The following is a 26141-nucleotide window of genomic DNA, read 5'->3' as shown; positions in this document are numbered from 1 at the left end:
ACGAGCCAGCTGCCCCCTATCATCACCTCTTTGAAATCAGATTATATTGCAGAAGAAAACAAAGACAGGATCCTGTCCTTCTCTGACCGGCCGATCAACAAGGTCCAGTGGATAAGAAACTCAGGGAAGGACAGGGCACAACAGGCCGACCCCCTTGGGGATTTCCTTCTTGTTCCCAAGCCTTCTTTACTATCTTTCAGCTCCAGAAGCAGCTCTCAGAACTGGACGAGGATGACTTGTGTTACGAGTTCCGGAGAGAACGGTTCACTGTCCACCGAACCCACCTGTACTTCCTGCACTATGAGTATGAGCCCGCTTCAGACAACACAGACGTCACCCTGGTCGCTCAGCTCTCCATGGACAGGTAGGCAGGTGGGCCCCGCTGCCCACATCGTCTCCTCACAGCTGCTCTCCACCTGGAGAAGGCAGAAATGGCCCCACCAGCTTGGAACATGGAAGCCTGCTAACCCAGGGCCTAGTCTCCTCCCTTCTCCAGCACTGAAAACCAAGGGCTCCTGTATTTTGATGATGCTGGTTGTTTTTGAGAATGGAGGAAGAAACAATTCTAAAAAATAGAGCTCTAGTCAAATTACCTCAAGGAAAGGGGGAGGTGTGTCATAAGGAAACAACTGGACTGGACCCACAGTTGATGTTGGAAAGCAACTGCTCTTTCTTTTCTTACACATGTGTTGATGCAGGGATCATTCTTAGAGCCTTTATCAGGAAGTACTGATGTGGTCCCTACCCTTATGTGGCTTACAGTCTATTGCACTGATTCTCAGCCTTCAGTTCAGTTCAGTTCAGTTGGTCAGTTGTGTCCGACTCTTTGCGACCCCATGAATCACAGCACGCCAGGCCTCCCTGTCCATCACCAACTCTCGGAGTTCACGCAGACTCACGTCCATCGAGTCAGTCTTGCCATCCAGCCATATCATCCTCTGTCGTCCCCTTCTCCTCCTGCCCCCAATCCCTCCCAGCATCAGAGTCTTTTCCAATGAGTCAACTCTTCGCATGAGGTGGCCAAAGTACTGGAGTTTCAGCTTCAGCATCACTCCTTCCAAAGAAATCCCAGGGCTGATCTCGTTCAGAATGGACTGGTTGGATCTCCTTGCAGTCCAAGGGACTCTCAAGAGTCTTCTCCAACACCATAGTTCAAAAGCATCAATTCTTCGGTGCTCAGCCTTCTTCACAGTCCAACTCTCACATCCATACATGACTACTGGAAAAACCATAGCCTTGACTAGACGGACCTTAGTCGGCAAAGTAACGTCTCTGCTTTTAAATATGCTATCTAGGTTGATCATAACTTTTCTTCCAAGGAGTAAGCGTCTTTTAATTTCATGGCTGCGGTCACCATCTGCAGTGATTTTGGAGCCCCAAAAAATAAAATCTGACACTGTTTCCACTGTTTCCCCATCTATTTGCCATGAAGCGATGGGACCAGATGTCATGATCTTCATTTTCTGAATGTTTAAGCTTAATGTTTCTGAGCTTTAAGCCAACTTTTTCACTCTCCTCTTTCACTTTCATCAAGAAGCTTTTTAGTTCCTCTTCACTTTCTGCCACAAGGGTGGTGTCATCTGTATATCTGAGGTTATTGATATTTCTCCCGGCAATCTTGATTCCAGCTTGTGTTTCTTCCAGCCCAGCGTTTCTCATGATGTACTCTGCATATAAGTTAAATAAGCAGGGTGACAATATACAGCCTTGACGTACTCCTTTTCCTATTTGGAACCAGTCTGTTGTTCCATGTCCAGTTCTAACTGTTGCTTCCTGACCTGCATACAGATTTCTCAAGAGGCAGGTCAGGTGGTCTGGTATTCCCATCTCTTTCAGAATTTTCCACAGTTTATTGTGATCCACACAGTCAAAGGCTTTGGCATAGTCAATAAAGCAGACATAGATGTTTTTCTGGAACTCTCTTGCTTTTTCGATGATCCAGCGGATGTTGGCAATTTGATCTCTGGTTCCTCTGCCTTTTCTAAAACCAGTATGAACATCAGGGAGTTCACAGTTCACGTATTGCTGAATCCTGGCTTGGAGAATTTTGAGCATTACTTTGCTAGCATGTGAGATGAGTGCAATTGTGCGGTAGTTTGAGCATTCTTTGGCATTGCCTTTCTTTGCCTTAACTGGGGACAAATCAAATTATCAAAGGAGCTTTAGGAAAAAAAAATTCATGGTCTGGCTCCATTGCAAACTAGTTAAATAAGAATCTTTGTGAAGACCTTGCATCATTTTAGGTTTGCCATGTGCATCCAGTATTGATAATATGGGACTAGTAAATAGTTAAGTCAGATAATTAACATTGTAATAAGTGCTTTGAAGGAACAGTGATGAATATTAACAATGTCAAGTGAGGGACCTTTTTTAGGTGGTATGATCAGGGGGAGGTCTTTCAAAGGAGGGGACATTTCTGCAGAGACTTGAGGATAAGAAAAGGAGTCAAGCATAGTGGGGGAGGGTGAAAGTATTAGTTGCTCAGTCATGTCTGACTCTTTGTGACCCCATGGACTGTAGCCAGGCTCCTCTGTCCATGGAATTCTTCAGGCAAGGATACTGAAGTGGGTAGCCATTCCCTTCTCCAGGATATCTTCCCAACCCAGGGATAGAACCTGGGTTTCCTGCATTGCAGGCAGATTCTTCACTGTGTGAGCCACCAGAGAAGCATGTGCATTGCCAAAAAAAAAAAGAAAAAGTTTTCCAGGCAGGATAAAATAGTAAGTGCAAAGGCCCTGTGGTTGGAAGAGCCTTGTATATTCAGATACCCTTATACAAGACCAGTGTGGCTGAAGCATCACTTGAGAGGGACTTGAGATGGAAGCTGCATGAGATTAAGATTATAAAAATTAGAAATTCATAAAATATTTGGATTTTATTCTAAACGTGATGGGAATTTATTGTACAAATTTACACAGAGTTTTTTCTTCGGTTTATGTTTTTGAAAACATCTCTGGCTGCCAGGAGGTGAGTGGATTCAAAGCCTTTCAGGGTTATGCAGTTTTTCTCTTTCTGGCCATCCTGTGTGCTTCCTGCCAGCTTCCTCTCCAATTGACACGTGGTGTGCAAGTGGCTGCCCTGGCCCCAGCTTTCTCCATGTCATTCCCTCTCGACTCCCATAGTTAGGAAGGGAGTTTGATGGCCTCATTCTGTCTTTGAGCCACTTGGGAGATGCCTGTGGATATGATTTCATGGGGTGGTTTTAGGAGGAAATAAGTTCATGCCTTTAAAGTGCTGAGGACAGTACCTGGCACACTTAGTAAGTGTTCAATAAATGTCACTTGTGATTAGTCACAAGCGATTGGAGAATCGGCAAAATGAAGAAACAAGCACTGGGACACAAGATGGTTCACAGATAGTAAGCAGCCCGAGAGTCCCAGAGAATGAGGGGGAACCTGGCCTCCAGAGGTATCTGGGAATGAGGTGTGTTGACAGTAGCAGTGGAGGCGGTGAGTCCCACTGCTGCTTAGCAAATGACAGCTCATGGAATTAAACTGCTTCATGGCTAGTGGTTTCCTAGAGATGCACAGACTCCAGAACACCTGTGCAGAACTTGCTGGCCATCGTTCAGTTGCTAAGTCATGTCTGATTCTTTGTGATCCCATGGATTGCAGCACACCAGGCTTCCCTGTCCTTCACTATCTCCCAGAGTTTGCTCAAACTCATGTCCATTGAGTTGGGGATGTTCTCTAACCATTTCACCCTCTGCCACCCTTTTCTCCTTTTGTCTTCAGTCTTTGCAAGCATCATGGTCTTTTCCAATGAATTGGCTCTTTGCATCAGGTGGCCAAAGTATTGGAGCTGCCGCATCAGTCCTTCCAATGAATATTCAGTGTTGATTTCCTTTAAGATTGACTGGTTTGATCTCCTTACAGTCCAAGGGACTCGCAAGAGTCCTCTCCAGCACCACAGTTTGAAGGCATCAGTTCTTCAGTGTTCAGCCTTCTTTATGGTCCAACTCTCACATCTGTACATGACTACTGGAAAAATAATAGCTTTCACTATACAGACCTTTGTCGACAAAGTGATGTCTCTGCTTTTTAGTACGCTGTCTGGGTTTGTCATGGCTTTCCAAGGAGCAAGCATCTTTTAATTTCATGGTTGCTGTCACTGTCCACAGTGATTTCATAACAGGTAACAACAAAGACCAAATGGGACAAAAAGGACAAGTACAGAGGTTCTGGCAGCAGCTAGGTCCTTGACCTGCCGTGTCCTCTCAGGAAAGGCCTTTCCCTTCTCACGACCCCAGTTTTCTCATCTGCAAAATTCACATGATCTCTCAGCAGATACTATGTAGGCATCTGTTACTGTGTTGTGGCCGACTCTTGTGGGGCTGGGAATACATAAGACCCCATTCCGCCCTCACAGAACATGTAGTGAACTCAGGACTCAGATCATGCATTTGTTTTCTGTTGTGGTTTAATCAGTCACCACAGATCTTGCAGCTTTAGAAACACTTTTTTCTTTTCTGACTGTGTCATGGATCAGAAGTCTGAGTACATGTTAGCAAGTTCTCTGCTTGGGGTCTCAGGCCTGAAATCCAGGTGTTGACTGGACTGTAGTTTTACCTGGGAGTCAGGGTACACTTCTAAGCTCATTCAGGTTTTGGCAGAACTCAGCTCTAGGACCATGGTCCCCATTTCCTTGCTGGCTGTTAGTTGGGATCCTTCTGGGCTCCTAAAGGCCACCCTTAGGTTTTAGCTGTGTGGAAAATTTCATAACAGGTAACGACAAAGACCAAATGGGGCGAAAAGGACAAGTACAGAGGTTCTGGCAGCTGTTCAAGTACAGAGGTTCTGTTCCCTCCACAGCTTCCTTCTTCAAAGCCAGTAGGAGAATCTCCCCGGTCTGTTATATGACATAATCACAGCCGTACTAGTCTATCGTATAGAATAGTACCAGGTTCTGCTCACACTCGAGGGAGAGGTGATCCAGGACCGTACACCAGGAGCTGGGGCAAGAGTCTTGGGGCCAACTGAGAATTCAGGCTGCCACAGGCAGGGAACAGGTTGGACAACAGACAGGTGCTATGAGAACCCATGGGAGGAGGCCCTGTCCTGGCTGGAGCAGAGAATGGAAGAAGTGGGGAATGCCCCCAGGAGGGGTTCTGCCTACACTGAGCTGGAGGCTGAGTGGACTGGCAGTAGAAGCCTTGCAGGGAGAGGAGGAGCCCCCTGCGAGGAAGGAGAGGATGCCAGGCCTGCTGGGATGCACACGGTTAGGGCTTAGGTACTAGGGTGAGGAAGAAGAGAGCAAATGATGTCAGCCAGGTAGGCAGGGCTTGGGGAAACCAGGGTAGGTGGCCAACCCTTCCAGCTCAAACCTGCCAGGCTGCCAGTGAGGCTGCATGAGGGGCTGACCTAGACCCATGTCCCAAGTCACCCCTCCCCTTCCTTACCAGCCTGGGTGCACACACCCTCTCCCACCAAGCACAACAGCAGGCCACCCACCAGAACAGTCCACTCTTTGTGTTTATTCTTCCTTCTTCTCTGTGCCATATGAAAACAAAACCTAAGCCTTGATCCTTGTGCTGAACGATGGTCGGGCTTGGTCTTCTGTTCTCCAGGCAGCGTAAATATATCTCAGTCCTTTTAGAGGAGGCACACGAAGCTCAGATACGATGATCTGCCCAGGTGAGTGAGTTCCAGGCGATTCCAGTTTCCCATCTTTCAGAGCCTCCTGGCTTTCCTTGGTCACATTCACACCTTCTATTTGTATATTCAGTTTATCCACAAGATATTCTCCATCAAGATCAGTAGCCAGTGGCCACCTGTGAACTCAGGAGAAAAATGTGAGACTCTCTGGGAAAGCCCTGGGACATAATGATGTTCAGTTAGTGCTTGCTGGATCCAGAGACTCTGACCACAGCATCTGCACAGGGTAGGTATTTAGGAGAGGGAAAATAAAGTAGAGGGATAAAGGAGAGGAAGACTTGGGTTCAAAGTGAAGTTGCACTACAGACTAACCATATGAACTTAGACAAGTTATTTAGGCTGTTTGAGCCTCACTCTACTTACCTATACCCCACTCCAGTACTCTTGCCTGGAAAATCTCATGGACAGAGGAGCCTGGTAGGCTGCAGTCCATGGGGTCACTAAGAGTCGGACACGACTGAGTGACTTCACTTTCACGCATTGGAGAAGGAAATGGCAACCCACTCCAGTATCTTGCCTGGAGAATCCCAGGGATGGGGAAGCCTGGTGGGCTGCCGTCTATGGGGTCGCACATAGTCGGACACGACTGAAGCGACTTAGCAGCAGCAGCTACTTACCTATGAAGTGACAATAATACCATCAAGTTCATAGGTTACTATCTATGCTTTACAAAGTAAGAGGCTGGAAAGTACCCAGTGATTAGCAAATGTGCCACAAACACGAGCACAATTCTCTTAATGGTTTTTACCTTTATGCTGGCTATGGCATTTGCAACCTGGAATTCACCAACAGTTAGAAGGAAAGGGCTTCAGAGGTGGTCTAGTGGTTAAGAATCTGCACTTCCACCGCAAGGGGCACCGGCTCACTCCCTGGTTGGGGAACTAAGATCCTATATACATCGTAACCCGCCCCCTACCTGCCCCGCCAAGATAAAGGAAAAAAATTAAATTATTAACAACCCAAATCCATCCTTACATATATACTTGTTATCAATGAAAGAATACAGACAGGACAGAGCCCCTCCTTCTGTGGCCAGCCCTGAGCATCCTCCCGGCCTGGGCTGCGGGAGACCTGGCACCTACCCTCACCGCCCCCTTAAAGACAGGCCGGGCACCTCTCACATCAGCTGCAAATACCAAGCGCAGGTGCCTTCCCTTCAAAGCACACGCATCCCCCAGCATGGCGGACGGGTGATTCCCCTCTAACGCATTGTGACAAGTACTGCCATCCAGACAATACCTCAGAGAACTCAAGGAATTCCACACCCAAGCAAGAGACGCTTAGCGGGACATAACCAGAAATTAGAAAGCAGCAGCACACAAGCTGATGAGAACGGCGGACATGCCTCCTTCCGCTCCATCCCACACATCCAATTATGATGCAGCCGGCTGACTGGTGCCTCTTGGATTGATTTTTAATTGAAGAAACATTTCGGGTATGTTTGTAAACCTTTGAGTCAGAAGTAGGCCCTACGTGAGTGCCACAACGAATTAGGGGAGCCGGCATGTGGGCTCCTGTGCCCAGCTCCCTCTAGAATTCCGTTCAGAAAGAATGAATGTCGCCTGCTGCAGTGGTGGACCCGGCAGGGCTGCCCCTTGCCCAGCCACTCACTCCGGAAGATGATCAAAAGGACAGAGGGAGCTGGCCAGGAGGGATCCTGATTACAGCATCGCTGCCACCTGGCCAGGAGATGCTTGCTCTTCCCTGCTTCTTGAATGAAGCCTTTGAAATACCATCTGCAGTTCCAGGGACTCATGTGGCTGATGGGCCTGCTGTTTGTTTTCTGCAAGTGAGGGAAAGAGAACACAAACTGAGCTAATGGGGTCCCATTCTTTTTTTTTTTTTAATTTTAAAATCTTTAATTCTTACATGCGTTCCCAAACATGAACCCCCCTCCCACCTCCCTCCCCATAACATCTCTCTGGGTCATCCCCATGCACCAGCCCCAAGCATGCTGTATCCTGCGTCAGACATAGACTGGCGATTCAATTCTTACATGATAGTATACATGTTAGAATGCCATTCTCCCAAATCATCCCACCCTCTCCCTCTCCCTCTGAGTCCAAAAGTCCGTTATACACAGCTGTGTCTTTTTTCCTGTCTTGCATTCAGGGTCGTCATTGCCATCTTCCTAAATTCCATATATATGTGTCAGTATACTGTATTGGTGTTTTTCTTTCTGGCTTACTTCACTCTGTATAATCGGCGGGGTCCCATTCTTAAGTCCCATTGCAGCACAGCATCTCTTGGGACCTTGTTAGAGCACAGATACATGGATCTCACCCCAGATCTGCCCAACAGGGATCTCTGCAGTGGGGCCCAGGAATCTGTGTTATAATAAGGCTCCCAGGTGACCCTCAGCCTGCTGAAGCTTGAAAAGCATCATTCTGGAGAGTGAAAAGTACTCCGTTCACCATGTGACAGCCAGGGCGATCTTTAAATATATATACAGCAGGCCACATCATTTGAACTCTGATGCATTCTTATTGCCTCAAGAATAGTCTTAGAGCTGCCCGCCAAGACCTTGATAGCCCTGTATGACCTGATCCCTGACCATCCCCGAACACCTCTCTCCTTCTGCCCCTCGCTTGTCCATATGCCATCCACACTGGTCCTGTTTCTTCTTACTTGAGAACACACTAAACTCTGTATCCCAAGGGCTCCTCTCTCTCCTTGGAAAACTTTTCGCCCAGGCTTTCTCAAGATGAAGACCAGGCTTTCTGCTTGTCCAGGGTTCACACTGACCTTTCCACTTGCCCTCACCCTTACTCTTCATCCTGTTTCCTCCTCTGTGACCCGTCTAGCCCTCAGTTCACCCAGACCCTTGGTCTGCTTATTATCTTCTCTCTAGAAGTGCATTCAAAACCCTTGTTTTTCTTTCGTTCTGGGGCCCAGCACAATACCTGCAGATGCTCAGTCGATATTTGCTGGAGGTGTGTGTATTTGAAAGGCAGGAATCACAGGTGTCAAGTACCGAGTATGGATGTGTGCTGTTGCTTCAGTCATGTCCAACTCTTTGCAACCCTGTGGACTGTAGCCTACCAGGCTCCTCTGTCCATGGAATTCTCCAGGCAAGAATACTGGAGTGAGTTGCCATGCCCTCCTCCAGGGGATCTTCCCAACCCAAGGATCAAACCCACATCTCCTGAAGCTCCCACACTAAGCCACCAGGGAAGCCCCCGTGTACCGAGTGCCTGCTGCATATCCAGTTCTGTGACAGACACGTGATGGTCATGACTAAGGCTGTTCACAGGGCAGCGGTCACAAGGTTCCAGGAGCAGCTCTGGGCAAGCCCCACCAAACAACCACTTTTCAAGTCCCCTGTTTGTGTCACATTTGTTAATGTCCCATCGACCAAAGCATGTCCCATGGCCAGCCCAGAATCAGTGAGGGGGGAGGGTAATAGCAAAGCATGTAGATAGAGGGGCAAGAGTTTATAGACAATTAGTCACTGACTAAGGTATTATTGTCCCCTATATGCATGTGCGGAAATGGAAGCACAAACAACTATGGTCACTTGCCCAGAGATAGGGACAGAGGTCAGAGTTCAGACCTAGTTCTGCCTGAGCCCAGAACCCTCAGTTACCCTCTGGACCCCTCAGCCTGCCTGGCTCAGGGTACCAGATTGGAGTCATCGGCCTTGTAGGGAGCGGGTTCCCCATTCCAGGAGAGGCTGAGTGGCCACCTGCCTGGCTGCTTGGGATGACTGACATTCTAGAATTCCTTCCAAGCCAAGTCTTCTAGATTTTGGACTCTGCCATCTCCCTGCCTGCCCCCTGACACCTCCACAGACTGTCTGGGGCTCCCCGTCTCAGTAGGGCCCCTTTGGGGAAGCCCTGCCTCTTTCAGACATCTGAAAGCGGAAGGCCTTCCAGACATCTCTAGGCATTCCTGAGCCTTTGCCCTCCTCTTCCCTGCATGAAGCGATGGTGGGCTCCCACAGGGAGGGGCGAGCAGGGGACAGAGCATCAGGATGGGTCCTGGTGTCAGCATTTCGTCTCGTACACTGTGTGCTCTTCAGCAAGTTAAGACCCTCCCTGAGGCTGAGCCCTTTCATCATGATGATGGTGTAATCAGACTGAAAATCTCAGAGATTCTTTCTAAATGGATGATACTGCAGCTGCAGAATTAATCTTTGTCTCTTGAAACCCTCTACATTTGTCCAGGTCCTTGATATGCCAGACCCTTATCTTCCTACCCAAGAAAGACTCAGCACAAAGCTCAGCGTCAACAAGAACTATACAGAGATAGACCTTAGGGAACAAGTGTGTTTAGGGGGAAACAACCAGGAGAAGAATGAAGAGGATGGGGGGCCTCTGACCCTAAGAGAGACCAAGGAGGAGGAGGAGGAATAAAGGGAAACTGACGCCAAGCTTAGACCGGGTTCCTGTTTGGGGAGACAGGCGATGGGGACATCTTTCTCAGCCAAGTCCAGTTCATGCTGAGTAGTGGTCTGGATCCCGGGTGCTAGAGTCAGACCTGAGTGTGTGGGTCCAGCCTGTGTATCTTGTAGCTATGTGACGTGAAAGAAGTCACTTCACCTCCTGGAGCATCCTCCCCTGTAACACAGTGATGAGAATCCGCACTGTGTTTATAGCGTTACTGTGAGTCTTAAAAGCGCTAACAACCCAAATGTGGCTGGCATGCCGTAAACAACAGGTATGTGGTAGAGGTTTATTGTGCCACGATCACATTCTCTCTGTTATCATCATTATGATGAACCTCGGTTTGTCCGTCTGCCTGTTGCTCAGATCCCGGCAGAGATCTGGTTTTAAGGGACAAGAGAGATTGGAGCCGGTGGCAGAGAGACAGGAAGTGGTTGCGCCATCACTCGTTTTCACTCACTGAGGTTTTCTGGAACCTCTGGAGCTGTTTCCTGTAGAGTCCACGTGGCTGTGACGTCTGTCACATTGCCAGCACCTTTCTCCCGAAAACCCTAAGTATTTTGTGTCTCTGTCCTCACTCTAAACTCTTTGCTGGGGGTGGGGGGGGGGGGGCAGGCGGGGGATGAACTGGATTAGGCAGGGCTTGCTCCCTGCTTAGAAAACTCAGACACGAGTCCAAAAGCAGGTCAGTGGGAGAGTCCACAGCCAAAGCTGGCCTCCCTTCACACTCAGTCATGCCTCCTGCATTCCATCCCCTCTAGCAGTTCTGACATACACATGGATGCAGAAATTATCCTTGCCCTTTACTCCCCAAATTTCAAAGGCTTTGTATAAACAGCTCTCTCATCCAATTGCAGAGTCCTTCCATTTTGCAGAGACTGAGTTGCAAGTGGGATCATTCAAAATCCCGGGGTCTCAGAGCCCAGCAGAAACCAGGGGCCTTGCAGCAGAGGCTGAACACAAATTTCAGTGAAATCAAGCATTGTGGAGAATATAGTGCCTCTTTCAAAACTGGCTGTGGTCAATTTGATTAACAAGTGCTATAAAGTATGAGAAATGGAGGGCATTTTACCCCGATGAATACCTTAATCCTCCTTAGTGAAAGAGGAAGCAAATCCAGGCAATACCAATCCATAGAATTACTGAGAGGAAACTGAAAGTCTATCAGGAAAACCATGGACACAAGATAGGTGTGCCTGTTTTCTTTTGTTTAGAAGCATGGAAATGCATGTAATCTATTTTCTGGTAATTGTCCGAATAAAGTGAGCATTCTGATTCTGTACCTCTTGCTGGGTAGGGGGAAAAAAACTGAAATGGGCTTTTGCTGTTTTTTTACATAGATTTTATGTAGCAGGCACTTCTAATGCTTCTAGAGGAAAAAATATTTTTTTTTCTAGATCTCTCTCCATTTTTGCAGAACCCTCTTGGTTGGGAGCACCTTTTGTTTTTTATCTGGGCTCCCTTTTCCCCCCTACTCTCTATGGCCCAGTGTCTCCCAGGTAGCCTTGCCAAATTGCAAGGTGCCCTAGAGCAAGAAGGGCTCTAAAAAACGAAGACAGCATCACCCCAGGCTCACTTTTGTTTCCAGCATTCACATGTTTTGTTTTTTCCCCTTCCCTTTGCCAATGTCTGTCTTCAAAGTCCTGTCCAGATACCTGTCCACACAGTCAAGGTTCAAGAACTAAAGCTGACTGGACACCTGGAGCCTCGATTCCTTCACCAGAATGGGGGGAATGACAGATGGGGGCACAGGATTTGGGAAGTGTCTGGTGCATAGTAATGAGTCAATAATTGTGGTTATTATCACTCTTATTTTTACAGCTTGTTTCCATGCTCCTTGGAACTCATGGCCTCCCTTCGGCTAAGCCTCCTATGCCGGTCCCTGCTTCAGGAGGGCAGTAGCACTACTGTCTACCTTTGCTGACCGAGAGGGGGAGGTGGGGGACTTTTAAGCTGGAAAGGGATCTTTACATCATTTCATGTACATTTCCCCACCCACTGTTGCAAAGAGGAGCCTGAAAAGGCTTATAGTGAAATATGACTCCATGTCACCTGTCTGGTTGTAAACATTCAAAGGCTAGAAGCAAAAAGGTGAATGTTTTGTGCCCATTTTATAGATAAAGGAACTAAGGTTTGGTGATTGGCCCCCATCACACAGTGTTTAATTAATGCCTAGAGCAGGGGTTTGGATTTGGCACCAGCCCCAGGCTGGCAGACGATGCGCAGATACGCAGATACCGGTTGGTTACACCGGTGAGGCCCGCGCATGCACAGCTGCGTCAGGTGTCCTTTCTGCTTGCAGGCTCCAGATGCTGGAGGCCATCTGCAAGCACTGGGAGGGGCCCGTCAGCCTGGCACTCTACCTGTCGGACGCCGAGGCCCAGCAGTTCCTCCGCTACGCGCAGGGCTCCGAGGTGCTCATGGGCCGACACAACGTGGCCTACCACATCGTGTACAAGGAGGGCCAGTTCTACCCTGTGAACCTGCTGCGCAACGTGGCCATGAAGCACGTGGGCACGCCCTACATGTTCCTGTCTGACATCGACTTCCTGCCCATGTACGGACTCTATGAGTACCTCAGGTGAGGACGCGCCGGGTGCAGGCTCCGACGCCCCTCTGAATGGGGCGGCTGCAACACAGAAGGGGATGCTGCTGCTGCAGCTAAGTCGCTTCAGTCGTATCCGACTCTGTGTGACCCCATAGACGGCAGCCCACCAGGCTCCGCCGTCCCTGGGATTCTCCAGGCAAGAACACTGGAGTGGGTTGCCATTTCCTTCTCCAGTGCATAAAAGTGAAAAGTGAAAGTGAAGTCGCTCAGTCATGTCCAACTCTTGGTGACGCCATGGAGATGGGAACTACCTAAATCCACCCAGGGATACGGCCGCTGACTGCCGGGTTTGGAGGGGCCCTAAGGCTACCCAGTGCCTTCATTTTTCTGACTATTGGCTTGAAATCCCAGTTTACCTCATGAAATGTTCGAGGCAGAGCTTGGTCTAGGAAGCATCTCTTGTCTCCCAGTCTAATGCTCTGTCTGTAGCTTTCATGAAAACATCCCTCTTCTAATTTTGGATCAGACAGCCTTCATCTAAGCATTCCAGTAAGATCACTGCCTATTATATAAAACAAATCAAAGTGGTAGTGATGGCTAACATGTGTTGAAGTGCTCGCTGAGTGCCTGCCACAGTTCTGAATGCCTGACAAGTGGGATTTCATTCCCTCCCCTTGCAATCCTTGCCACAGGTACCATTATTAATCTTTGTTTTCCCAGTGGGAGACTGAGGGACTGAGATGGTATGTGGGGCTGCATACCTACGAAAGTGGGAGCTGAGGGCAGCTGGCCTGACCCCAGGGTCATGTACTGATCACTGCTGCTGCCTTGGAAGCTGTGATTCCCTTCCAGCCCTCCCAACGTGGGGGGCAGGTGTCCAGCAGCTGGAGAAAGCTCTCGGCTTGTGAGAGGCATAGATGGCTGTGTGGGGAGTGGCATTTGTTACAGAATAACAAACCATCTGAAGTGGAAGGGACTGTAGAATCCACCTAGCCTGAAAGTCCCCAAGCAAGCAAACTGAAATCACAACATGTAACTGGTCAAAGTTTGTTTTAACCCTTTATCCCTATCATACGTCAGCATGAGTTACCTCTGTTCCTGAGTGCCTTCCTGATCCAGGTACCATGAGGGTTTGCATATATTGTCCTGCTAGATCCATACATCAAGTTTAAAAGGCAGGTATGGTTACACTCTCCCTATTATTGTGGTGAAGAGGGAGGCTCGGGGAGTCAAGGTAACCTGCTCAGGTATGTGTGGGCTGCTTCAGGATTTGAACCAACATCTTTTGGACCCCAGCTCTATAGCCTGCCTGCTTCACACCTGTCTGGCTGCTCTGTGGCTTATAACTGTGCCTAACGGAGCAGGATCAGAACTCCTCCTCGCCTGGTCTCTGGCCCTCCCCACTTCCCTCCGTCATGTGTACCTGTCTCTCTCTGTCTTACAGCCTTAAAAGAACTCCCTCAAGAGTCTTTAAACCTTTGGTCCTGAAGCCAGAGTATGTGTTTGATGTGAGCACACCCGTTCCCTGCCCCCTCCAACCCCCACCCTGCTCTCAAGAGCAGGGGAAGGCAGCCAGTGTTCTCTGTCCACTTTCTGAATTGAGTTTCCATCCAGGCTTATCTTGGGATGTTTCTCCCCTCTGAGCAGGTGGAGTCCCTTCCAGCCTGTCTCCGTTAAGAACAGACGAGTGACCTCAAGGCAACACCCCTCTGTCAGGCAGGATGGGAGATGTCTTCTCAGAACACATGGGCAGTGGCACTGAGCACCATGAACCCACGACCCTGCGGGAGCTTCAGGAATGGAGCTATCCTCCGGTTCCAGCTGGGCCTTGGGATCTCGGTGGGTGGAGTGAGGGCGCCCCCGCGTGGCAAGACCACGCTCTCAGCCCCTGATTCTTGTGAATCCTGAGACCAGCTGCTTGCAGGTTGGTGGCAGACTCTGGGTGCATCGGGTAGGGTTTCCAAGCGAACAGGTGGTGGTGGGGAGAGCTGAGCTCCACCTGCCAGAGAGAGGCTTCGGGACTGGGCCACAGCCCACCCTGCACCCTCTGGGGCTCTTGTGCAGGAGCACCTGTGGAGACTGCCTTCCAACTAGTTGAAAGGTAAACTGGCCCCATCTTAAAAGTCTGGTCTCTGCTCTCCCATCCAAAGACTGTTTTATTATTTTGCCTCATGGTCCTCGTGATTTTAAAAACATTACACGTGAACAGACTGTTCAGAATGTGTTTTATCTTCCTGTGTTTTATTGATCAAAGATGTCAATAATTGCTAATCATGACCTTACCCAATGTGATATAACTGGTATTGCCCATTAATTAGCACTTTCTTATTGCAGAGTGACCTGAAGTTTCTGTTGGCCTGTAGCCACATCAGAGGAACATGTGTGGTTTCCCTTGTACATTTTGAAATATTGCAAATTGCCCCTAAAAGCCCACTCCTTTCTTCACAGGCCAAGACCCTGAGCCGAGAATAACTGCTCCTATCCGATGCTTTTTAAGTTATTTTTAATTGGAGAATTATCGCTTTACTATGTTGTGTTGGTTTGTGCCATACAATAACATGAAGCAGCCTTAAGTATTCATGTCTCCTCCCTCTTGAACCTTCTCCCCACCCCATCCCACCCCTCTGGGTTGTCACAGAGTACAGCATTAACTTCCCTGTGTTATCCAGCAACTTCCCACTAGCTATCTGTTTTACACATGATAATGTATATATTTCAATGCTACTTTCTCAATTCGTCCCACCCTCTCTTTCCCCCACTGTGTCTACATGTCTGTTCTCTATGTTTGTATCTGTATTCCTGCCCTGCAAATAGGCTTACCAGTACCATTTTTCTAGATTCCATATATATGTGTCAATATACGATATTTGTTTTTCTCTTTCTGACTTACTTCACTCTGTCTAAGAGGCTCTGGGTTTATCCACCTCACTGGAACTGACTCAAATGTGTCCCTTTTTATGGCTGAGTAATATTCTGTTGTATATAGGTACCACACAACTTCTTTATCCATTCATCTGTCAATTTGTCCAGCCTCTTTTAGTGCACATGTGAAAAGAGACCGGAGAAGCGAAGTGACTTCCCATCTAGGGTGAAAAGATAGTGGGACTTCCCTGACTTTTCTTCTCCACCATCCAGACTTTCCATTCATTTAGTGAGTAACCATGACAAGGTACCTTAGGGCCCCCATATTTGTGACCCACATGGATAGGACCTGTGAATCCCATAGCTTTAGACCAACAGGAATGACGGTTGATTAAAGACAGACTCTTTAGGTACCCTGATGGGTGTGTCCTGTCCCAGGGTTGTGAGCTGATCTGGGGTGGAGGCAGTATAGGATGGATGTCCTACTGAGTTCAGCCTAAATGGAGGCTTGAAGACTGAGCTGGAGTTCACCAGGAGAGGGGTGATGTTCCAGGTGGAGAGAGAGAGATCCATTCTGGAGTGGCAGGGTGGCCAGAGCCCTGATGAGAACAGCAAGAGCTGATGTGGCCAGAAATGTAAGCCAGGGTGGGTCCTGCAGGACTTCTCATAAGATATGCTAAGGAGTTTATGAGCAGGGGTGGAGGGACAATGGAAAAACACTGAAAGCATGGCGTGACTAGATGTCCGTTTAAGGAAGATCATTTTCATTGCATCAGGAAAGGATCACAGTCAGTAGAGCAAGAGAAGATAAGGGACGACTGCATTCTTTCTGGTGAGAGATGAAGGCCAGCAAAGGGATCGGAAGTAGCAGCAGAGACAGGTAGATGGACCAGAGAGTAGTTCTGCAGCTGAAATCAAGAACTGTCTGCAAAGGTGGCTGGGCTTTAGAAGGCAAGACAGGGAACGTCTTTCAAATGTTGCCACCCAAGACTTCTCTGCAAAAGTCTGCACCTGGAAGTCCTGCGTGCTTTGGCCTGTTTCTTGTGCTGGCCCCTCTTGATCTGCTGTGCCTATGTCCCTCTTGGGCTGAGCAGGATGTCACTGAATTTGAGTGTTACAGCGGATGAGGCCTGCACAGTGACCCTGGCTCCAGCTTGCACCCTGTGCCATAAGTAACTGTGTGACTTGCAACAGTTCCGTTTTTTTCAGCCTGTTTCCTCATTGTGAAATGAAACAGACATATCAGGAGTCGCAAACACAGATGCCCACTGGGGCCAGGACCTTGGCCTAAAGGAACCAAGGGTGATGAGCGTGATTCATTGCTAGGGAGACAGGAGTCCCCATCTCAGACAGCTTCCATCTGTGCACTCTGATGTGGAATTTACTGGTGAGGGTAGAGGTCAGGCATAAGGTCTTTATATTTTGCAAGAGGAATGAGAAATCTGGACTTTCATGTTTTAATTTCTAGTGTTGACAACTAACTTTTTAAAAAAAAAAAACCTGACACACTGTTGAGTCAGACCAAATATGTCTTCAGGATGAATAGAACCTTCTTACCCCCAAAGACCACCAGTTTGTGACCTCTGACCTTTTAAAAAAAATTTTATTGAAGCATAGTTGATTTACATTGTTGTGCTAGTTTATGCTGTACAGCAAAGTGATTCAGTTATATTTCTTTTTTAGTCTTTTCTCATATAGGTTATTACAGTATATTGGGTAGAGTGCCGGTCATCTATCTTAGACATAGTAGTGTACATGTGTTACCCCAGGCTCCTGATTTATACCTCCCCACCCATGTCTGCCCTTCAGTAACCGTAAGTTTGTTTTCAGTATAAGTCTGCTTCTGTTTTGTAAATAAGTTCATCTGTATCTTTTTAAAAAGTCAGGCTCCACATATGACTGATCTATATTTGTCTTGCTCTTTCTGACTTGCTTCACTTAGTATGTGATCTCTAGGTCAAGCCACGTTGCTGCCGCTGGCATTATTTCATGCTTTTATAGCTGAGGAACACTCCACTGTATATATGTGTGTACCACACCTCCTTTATCCATCCCTCCCTTGATGGACACTTCGGCTGTTCCCACGTCTTGGCTGCTGTTAATAGTGCCGCTGTGAGCATAGGGGTGCATGTATCCTTTAGGATTGTGTTTTTTTCCAGATGTATGCCCCAGAGTGGGATTCTGGATCACATGGTGAGTCTACTCCAAGGTTTTTAAGGAGCCTCCATACTGTTCTCCATTAGGAGTTGAACCGATTTACATTCCCACCAGTGGTGTAGGAGGGCTCCTTTTCTCCACACACTCTCCTGCATTTATTGTTTGTAGACTTTTTGATGATGGCCGTTCTGACCATTGTGAGGTGATACCTGATTGTAGTTTTGATTTGCACTTCTCTGGTAATTAATGATGTTGAGCATCTCTTCCTGTTCTTTTTTGGCCATCTGTATGTCTTCTCTGGAGAATCTTTAGACCTCCCTTTTTTTTTTTATTATTGCATTGGGTTTTTGTTTTGTTTTTTACATAGAGCTGCATGAGCTATTTGTAAATTTTGGTGATTAATCCCTTGTCAGTGTGACCTCTCATCTTGACCATCCCTAGGAACTAAAATTTTGGGAACTGGTAAGGAATATGATTGTATCCAAATAAGTCCCAAATCAGCACGCAGTCCTTTTCATGTGAAGATAACCATATTGACTTGCCGTAGGCTTAAGGGAAATTTTTTCCAGTGAGTGGGATAGATTTGTTCCTGATCCAAACTCTAGAAGTGGATCTGTTCGTGACCAGCATCATATAGCACTGGTTTGGGAAGAGGTTCAGGGCACAGCTTGCCATGGCAGCTGTGAGCCCCAGCAGCACCCTCAAAGATTGACTTCTTCAGCGTGGATATCCAGCACTCTACCCAAACCTTGTTAAAGCATTACTGGTAAAAGTGATGGTAGCTGCTATTGACTGAACCCTCACCAGCTACCAGCATCCCTGCCAGCTGCTTTGTATAAATGTCCTCGACTCTTCAACACTTCTTTATGAGGTAAGTGTTATAACGGGTGACCAAAATGATGCCCAGGGAGGGTAACTCTTCCTGTCCAAGGAGAAAGGTAGACGTCCCTACACTAGGCTGCTCGGTAAGTGAAAGCAGCTATATTCCCCCTTGAAACTCAGTATACCAGAGCAGTCTGATTGGCAGTCTTTTGATCAGACCCCCAAATACTTACCTATATCACCTTTTTGGAGGGGGAGGGGAGTTATTTGATTACCAAAAAAAGTTCAGCATCCTAGCTCTCCAGCAGTTGCTTAGTAACCAGCTAACATTACAGCAAAAACAAACAGATCAATTGGGAAATAATGAAATGGGCTCTATGCATAGACATAGCTGCAAAGTTTCGCTGAAATCTCTCTTCCACCCCCTCCACCTGTTTCTTCTAAAAATCGAGCGTGGAGATGTGCAGCTTTCACTCCTGATTTCAGAAATGTCAAGTGAAATTCCGCAGGCATGGTGGAAGTCACGCAGACCTGCCTTGGAACCCAGGTTCTGCTGTGCTCATCAGGGATGTGCCTTGGGGCTGCTTGTTTCATCTCCCCAACCCCATTTCCTCAGTTAGTAAAGGGGCTAATAATAGCTTTGTGGAGGCTCTAGTAGGCGTTCAGCAGGAGTTAATTGTCTGTGTTTTGGCCCATTCTCAGCACACGGAACTGAATGTCTCTGCCAGGCCCCCACCCTCTAGAACCCCCACTCTTGCAAACTCTGCTGCCTTCAGTACAGCCTGGCAACTTAGTCGGTAACTATCTCGTTTTTCAAGAAATGAGAAACTATGTACTCATACCCATTCACTCTTAAAACTATTGAGTGAGCACCTGTTATACACTCGGCAGCAGGCAGCATTGTGGCCGTGCTGTCCCTGGAGTCACTCAGACCTGCATTTCAGCACTGAGCACGGTCTACCCTACATTCACTGGACCTTCCGAAAGGTGCTTGACCTCTCAAGCTTTCATCGGTGGGGACCATAGATTTCTTCACACTTAAGGTTCTGGGAGGATTGAGTGGAGTGACAGCTGGGAAGCACATGGCTGAAATGTCCTACACTGCGCAGGTGTGGCGGCACATCTGGATGGCCAGGCCCCGTTCTAGGCACTCGGGATGTCAGTGCCTGGGACAGGCCAGGTTCCTGGCCATACGGGGTCTACATTCAGAGGGCGCTCCAGCTGTGGGCACTGCCACTACTCTTAGCAACACAGGTACAGAGAGAGACACAGGAGCTGAGACCCTCAAGAGGATGACCCAGTGTGGGTGGGCAGGGCAGCCTTGAGCACAGTTCAGGCATGAAGGACTAGCTGGTGAACAGGCATCGAATGTCTTGGCATGTTTGAGGAATGTTGCAGAATGGCCGAAGCTCAGACAGCTCCATCAGCTGGAACTTCCCACGTCCATAAGACTGGGGCAAGTTTCTTACCTCTCTCCCTCACCCAGCAGAATCCTCATCTTTGTTCAGTGCTTGTAGCTTTAAACCTCTCTGCTGTGCTTTTTTTTGCCAATGTTGCCTTGCTCCCCAGGGGACAGACCTGCCCCACTGGTCGGGACTGTTTATCCTGGCTGCACGGGAGTGACAGATTCCACTTTTACCATGTCCTCTGCGGGATGGAGTCTCACCATCCTCCCCCATCGCAAGTCCCCTGGCATGTGATGGCTGCTCTGTCAGCACTAGTTGAATGAGGGTAGACACGTGAGCAAGGGCCAGGAACAGGTGGTGCCACACAAGGCCAACTGGCTACTTGACGAGGGACATGGCCAGGTGGCATTTCCTTGTGTTCGTCATTGTTTCTACAACGGTGAACATTTGCTGAGCGTGTAGTATAGGCCAAGCACCGTGGCAAGCACTTCTGCATGTGTTTTGTCATTTAACCTTCTCACAGTTCATTTAACAGATGAAGACACCTGGGTGAAATAACACATCCACAGGCACAGCATTACTAAGAAGAAAACTCATTTAGCCTGGGTTTATCCAAAGGCATTCTGTGCTTAACCTGTTTTTTTTTTTAATTGAAGTATAGTTTATTTACAATGTTGTGTTAATTTCTGCTCTACGGCAAAGTGATTCAGCTATACATGTATATACAATATATATCCTCTTCAGTTTCGGTTTATCATAGGATAGTGCGTATAGCTCCCTGTGCTTACAGTAGGACCGTGTTCTTTATCCATTCTGTGTATTAATATAATCATTTGCACCTGCTAATGCCAAACTCCCACTCCATCCCTCCCCAGCCCCTTGACAACCACAACTCTGTTTTCTATGTCTGTGAGATTATTTTGTAATAAATCCATTTGTGGCATATTTTGGATTCCACACATAAGTGATGAAAGTGAAAGTATTAGCTGCTCAGTCCTCTTTACAACCCCGTGGACTGTAGCCTGCCAGACTCCTCTAATCCATGGAATTCTCCAGGCAATCTTCCTGACCCTGGGATCGAACCCAGGTCTCCTGCATTGCAGGCAGATTTCCTTGCCATGTGAGCCACTAGGGAAGCCCAGTGTAAGTGATACCATATGGTATTTGTCTTTCTCTTGCTGGCTCACTTAATACGATGATCTCTAGGTCCATCCATGTTGCTGTAAATAGCATTATTTCATTTGTTAATGGCTAATATTCCATTGTATATATCACATCTTCATTCACTCATCTGTCAGTGGACATTTAGGTTGTTTCCATGTCTTGGCTGCCGTTAACATAGGGGTGCCTGTACCCTTTTTGAGTTTTGTCTGGATATATGCCCAGGAGTAGGACTGTCAGATCATGTGGCAAGGCTGTTTTTAGTATTTTTGAGGAGCCTCTATACCTTTTTCCATAATGGCTGCATCCACTTACATTCCTACCAACAGTGTAGGAGAGTTCCCTTTTCTCCACACCTTCTTCAGCATTTATGGTTTGTAGACTTTTTCATGATGGCCATTCTGACTGGTGTGAAGTGATACCTCATTATAGTTTTAATTTGCATTTCTCTAATAATTAGAAATATTGAGCATCTTTTCCTGTGCCTGTTGGCCGTCTGTCTGTCTGTCTGCTTTGGAGAAATGTCTGATTAGGTTTTCTGTCCACTTTTTGATTGGATTGTTTGCATATTTTGGAAATTAAGCTCTTGTAGGTTGTATTGTTTACAAATGTTTTCTCTCCATCCCATAGTTGTTTTTTCATTTTGCTTTTGCTTTCCTTTACTGTTGTGCTTAACCTGTTTGTGGGTCCAAATGCCTGACGGGCCCATCTCTGCCATCATTGTTATGGCCGTGATCACCCTCCCAGGTTGTAGTTATCAAGTGCCTTCTATGCATTGAAGCACTGCCTTCGCTTCTACATGAGATGACCCATTTAATCTGTAGAGAACTCCCCTGCCAAGGTCCTAATACTAGCCCCAGCTCAGAGAGGATAAAACAGTGGCACAAAGATGTAAGTTGCTGGAGAGTAAGAGCAGGTGAGTGTCCAAGTAGGGCCTGAATCTGTGCAGGCTGCCCTCCAAACTGAAGCTCTTGACAGCCCCTCCAGTGACCTCTGGCTCACAACTAACCCAGGACAGCACACAGAAAGCAATTATGTAACCCGTTTCCAGTTAGCAATTATGACTGAAGGACCAAGGGTGCTAACAGGTAGGAATGAATAATCCTGGAGAAGGAAATGGCAGCCCACTCCAGTGTTCTTGCCTGCAGAATCCCAGGGACGGGGGAGCCTGGTGGGCTGCCGTCTATGGGGTCGCACAGAGTTGGACATGACTGAAGTGACTGAGCAGCAGCAGGAATGAGTAAGGATGTTGAGAGGAACATGAGATGCTGACTCGAGTCCCTGGCAGAGATCTGGGTGCAATCAACAATAGCTTTCTCTTTTATTAATTTGACCTGAAAGCTCATTCATAGCTTTTCTTTCTTTTCTGCCCCTCCCTACCTGATATAACTTCACCTGGATGCGTTAATACCATCAATTCAGAAACCACCCAGTCTTGCTGCCCCGCCACCCCAGCTTTCAGAGGACTCTGCCCATCTCCGCCTGCGTTCCTGGTGTGTCTTACGGCTCCATTCCCTGTAGTCAGTCTTACCTCCCTCATTTGCAAGTCCTTGCTGTTGTCCCCACATACCTCCTGGAAGCCTGTCTACTGGGAACTTATTTCCTAGGCAACTGGAATAGAATCTGAGCAAAACCATATTACCTGGCTGCCCGAGCAGGGGTGTGAAGCAAGGCCTGGGACAGGCTGTGCCCAGGTCGGCCTCTGTAGTTATCACTCAGATGAGCAGCACTCCTAGCCCAGAGGTAGGCTGCTAAGTCCCACCTGAGAGGTGTTATTCAGCTGATCTCTTGTTGCTCTAGTGGAAGCCAGGCTTCTTTCGGGTCCTCTTGAAGCTAGGCAGTGTGAGGGGTGTGGGGCAGCAGGAGACATGGGGGCTTCTCAGAGCTACACACACGCTTTTCTGTGCCCCTCCAAGGGTTGGTGGTGTCTGTGGCCATGTTAACCCTGCTGCTTCTCACCATCTGCCAGCTTGCTCACTGGTTCGTCTGCACTCTACCCACACAGTTCCAGGAATAAGCAGAAATCAGAGAAGTATGGGGGCATTTCAGACACATGTCTCAGCCTCCTCTTCAAGGAGGGATCACCCCAGCTGTGCCCATCAACTCCTCGTGAGCCTCCCAGGGGGACCTGAGGGTGCAGGCAACCCCTGCAGACTAAGGAATGTCTACAAGCGCCCTCCATGCACCAGGAATTGCGCTAGGTGCTTGACAAATGTGATTGTTTTTATCACAAACATTACCATTGTTTAAATGCAGAAGATAAACTTGATCAAAAGCCCCAAGTAGCAGAAGTACAACTGCCATCTCGCCCTGTCCTTTCCAAGGGCCGCCTTCACAGTACCATCTATTCTGTCACACAAGATAACCGCAGATTGATTCCTTCATCCCCTGCACATTTATTTAATGCCTGCTGTGTGCTTGGCACAGTGCTGGAGCAAGAAACATAACCATGAGCAAGGCTCATCCCTGACCTCAAGCGGAGCAGAGCTGATGGGTACACGAGCAGGCAGTCCTGTGCGTTACTAACGCTGCCACCACCCACTGTCCCCAGTGAGCAAGAATGCAAATCAAAACTACAATGAGGTATCACCTCACACAAATGGCCATCATCAAACAGTCTACAAACAATAAATGCTGGAAATCATGGAGAGAAAAGGGAACCTCTTACATTGTTGGTAGGAATGTAAGTTGGTACATCCATTATGGAGAATAGTATGGGGGTTCCTTGAAAAACTAAACATAGAATTCACATATGGTCCTTCAAGCCCAGCCCTGGGTATATATCCAGAGAAAACCGTAATTTGAGAAGGTACATGCACCCCAGTGTGCATGTTGGCCATATTTACAATATCCAGGACATGGAACCAACCTAAATGTCCATCCACAGAGGAATGGATAAAGATGTGGTACAAATATACAGTGGAATACTACTCAGCCATTAGAAAGAATGAGCTACCATTTGCAGCAACGTGGACAGACCTAGAGACTATCATACTAAGTGAAGTACAAAGACAAATGTCACATGATAGCACTTATATCTGGAAACTAAAAATGCTACCAATGAACTCATTTACAATATGCAAATAGACTCAGACTTCAAAAGCAGACTTATGATTACCAAAGGTGGGGAGGGATAAATTAGGAGTTTAGGATTAAGATACACACACTTGTTGTTTAGTTGCTAAATTGTGTCCAGCTCATTTTGTGACCCCGTGGACTATAGCCCACATTGCTCCTCTGTCCATAGGATTTCCCAGGCAAGAATACTGGAGTGGGTTGCCACTTCCTTCTCCAGGGGATCTTCCCGACCCAGGGATCAAACCAGAGTCTTCTGCATTGGCAGGAAAATAAGATAATCCATAAGGACCTACTGTACAGCACAGAGAACTCAGTACTCTATGAAAATCTATATAGGAAAAGAATGAAATATAAAAGAAAAAGAATGGATATTTGTATAACAGAACCACTCCGCCATACACCTGAAACTAACAACACTGTAATTCAACTGTACTGCAATATGAATTTTTTTTAAGTCCAGAATGAACCAGTCCCATAGAAGATGTAGCTCCCCATCAAGCAGGACACATCAAGACCAACAGAGGTGGTCAGGGGAGGTGCAGGGAAGCAAGTTCCTCGAATTGACTGCTCACAAAGCCTTAAGAGAAAGAGTGATGCTATTCTGGTTTTGGAAGCAGAGGCACACTCCAGCACAAATTTCTTTCCCTCCTCCTGTTCCTTTTACTATAACTTTCCTGAGTCCTGGGAACTTCTATAAGCATCACTTAGATTCCTTACAACTCAGGTTTCATTAAAAAGCAGGCTCTGTGACCTTTGATGCTGCGGGTATCCAAGCTCTGAGAGCTGAGGTTCTCTCCTGGCAGCCTGACAGCAGCCCCCGTACCTTCAGCCCCATGGTTCCCAGCAGTTTGTCACTTGTCAGCATCAGCCTCAGCCATTCATTGCACCAACACAAGGAAATCAGCACAGCCACTTCTGTTAATGGAGTGGAAGCTTTCATGACCAGAGAGTGAGGATTTTCACCCCTACCCAGGGAGTAGGGGCAGCAAGAGATGTTCAGAAGACAACGAGCACCAAGAGGGCTCATGCACAGGGAGAGTGGGAGATGGCGTTCTCAAGATAAGGGCAGCGAGATTGGGCTTCAGCACCAAGTGCAAAGGAAAGGCAAGAAAAATGAGGACGGCAAAATCTGTTGGATTTGACAGTGAGGGGCCATTTCTGACCTTGGCCTGATCCAAGGAGTCAAAAGCAGACTGTAGTAGTTAGAGAAACTCATGGATGGTAAAGAAAAGAAACATCACCAGTGTAGGAAGCTCAGTAAGCCAGGAGGTCGGTGCACGCCTCTGTATCTCCAAATGCTGCCTGCGTCCTGGCCTCTGCTCAGTTAGTTAGCTGCTACAAGGTGGGATCCCCTGTGGGGATGCTGTGTAAGGAGCATCAGCATGCAGGCTCCAGCCTCCTGCCATCTCCCTCCATCCCTTTCCTAACCTCTCCCACCAGCTGCCTTGATCCATGAACTCCCACGAGGCTCATTGCTCTAGCTGCCAAGTCACCGCATTAACAGACCTGGTCCATACAGATCCTGTGATTGTTGATCTTTCCAGGTTATTTCTACACTGGTGTAGCCTTGATTCACACAGTATTGATTTCAGCGTCTTCATCCTTTGTTAATGATGGTGGTGACCACTAGCTGTGCTTTAAGGCAAATTACTTAGCCTCTCTGAGACTGAATGTCCTCTTTGGTAAACTCGGAACACTAGTACATATGTCACAGGTTGCAGTGATTCAAGGAGTAATGTCTATACAGAGTGCCTGGCACGGGGCTTGATACTGAATACATTGAAGAAATACAGGTAATTCTGATTACTGTGTATTCACCACCTACAATATATCAGGCACATTATAAGAAATGCAGTTCCTCTGGGTCCTTTATGCTTATTTCCAAACTTTGCAGATACCTTGAACCCCCTTCTCCCCCTGACTGGCTAACTCCTGCTTCTTAGAACACAGCTTAACCAATGGCATTTTTCACGGAATTAGAACAAAAAAGTCTTAAAATTTACATGGAAACACAAATGACCCCAAATAGCCAAAGCAGTCCTTACAGCAAGAAATGAAGCTAGAGGAA

At 47.6% G+C, this 26141-nt stretch overlaps 1 protein-coding gene across 2 annotated transcripts in view; it reads left to right on the top strand.

The window, feature by feature from the left end:
* The window catches only part of LARGE1 (LARGE xylosyl- and glucuronyltransferase 1), a 609955-nt gene that overhangs the window by 566417 nt on the left and 17397 nt on the right, over nucleotides 1-26141 (top strand). For both annotated transcript variants that reach the window (XM_018048226.1, XM_018048227.1), the window contains 2 exons: nucleotides 201-364; nucleotides 12342-12620. In XM_018048226.1, the coding sequence (XP_017903715.1) occupies nucleotides 201-364; nucleotides 12342-12620 (443 nt within the window). The remainder of the gene's footprint in view (nucleotides 1-200; nucleotides 365-12341; nucleotides 12621-26141) is intronic.

Source organism: Capra hircus, chromosome 5, assembly GCF_001704415.2.
Source record: "Capra hircus breed San Clemente chromosome 5, ASM170441v1, whole genome shotgun sequence".
Classification (NCBI taxonomy): Eukaryota; Metazoa; Chordata; class Mammalia; order Artiodactyla; family Bovidae; genus Capra; species Capra hircus.
The sequence above is the reverse complement of the archived record's forward strand: the minus strand, read 5'-3'. Positions and strand labels throughout refer to the sequence as shown.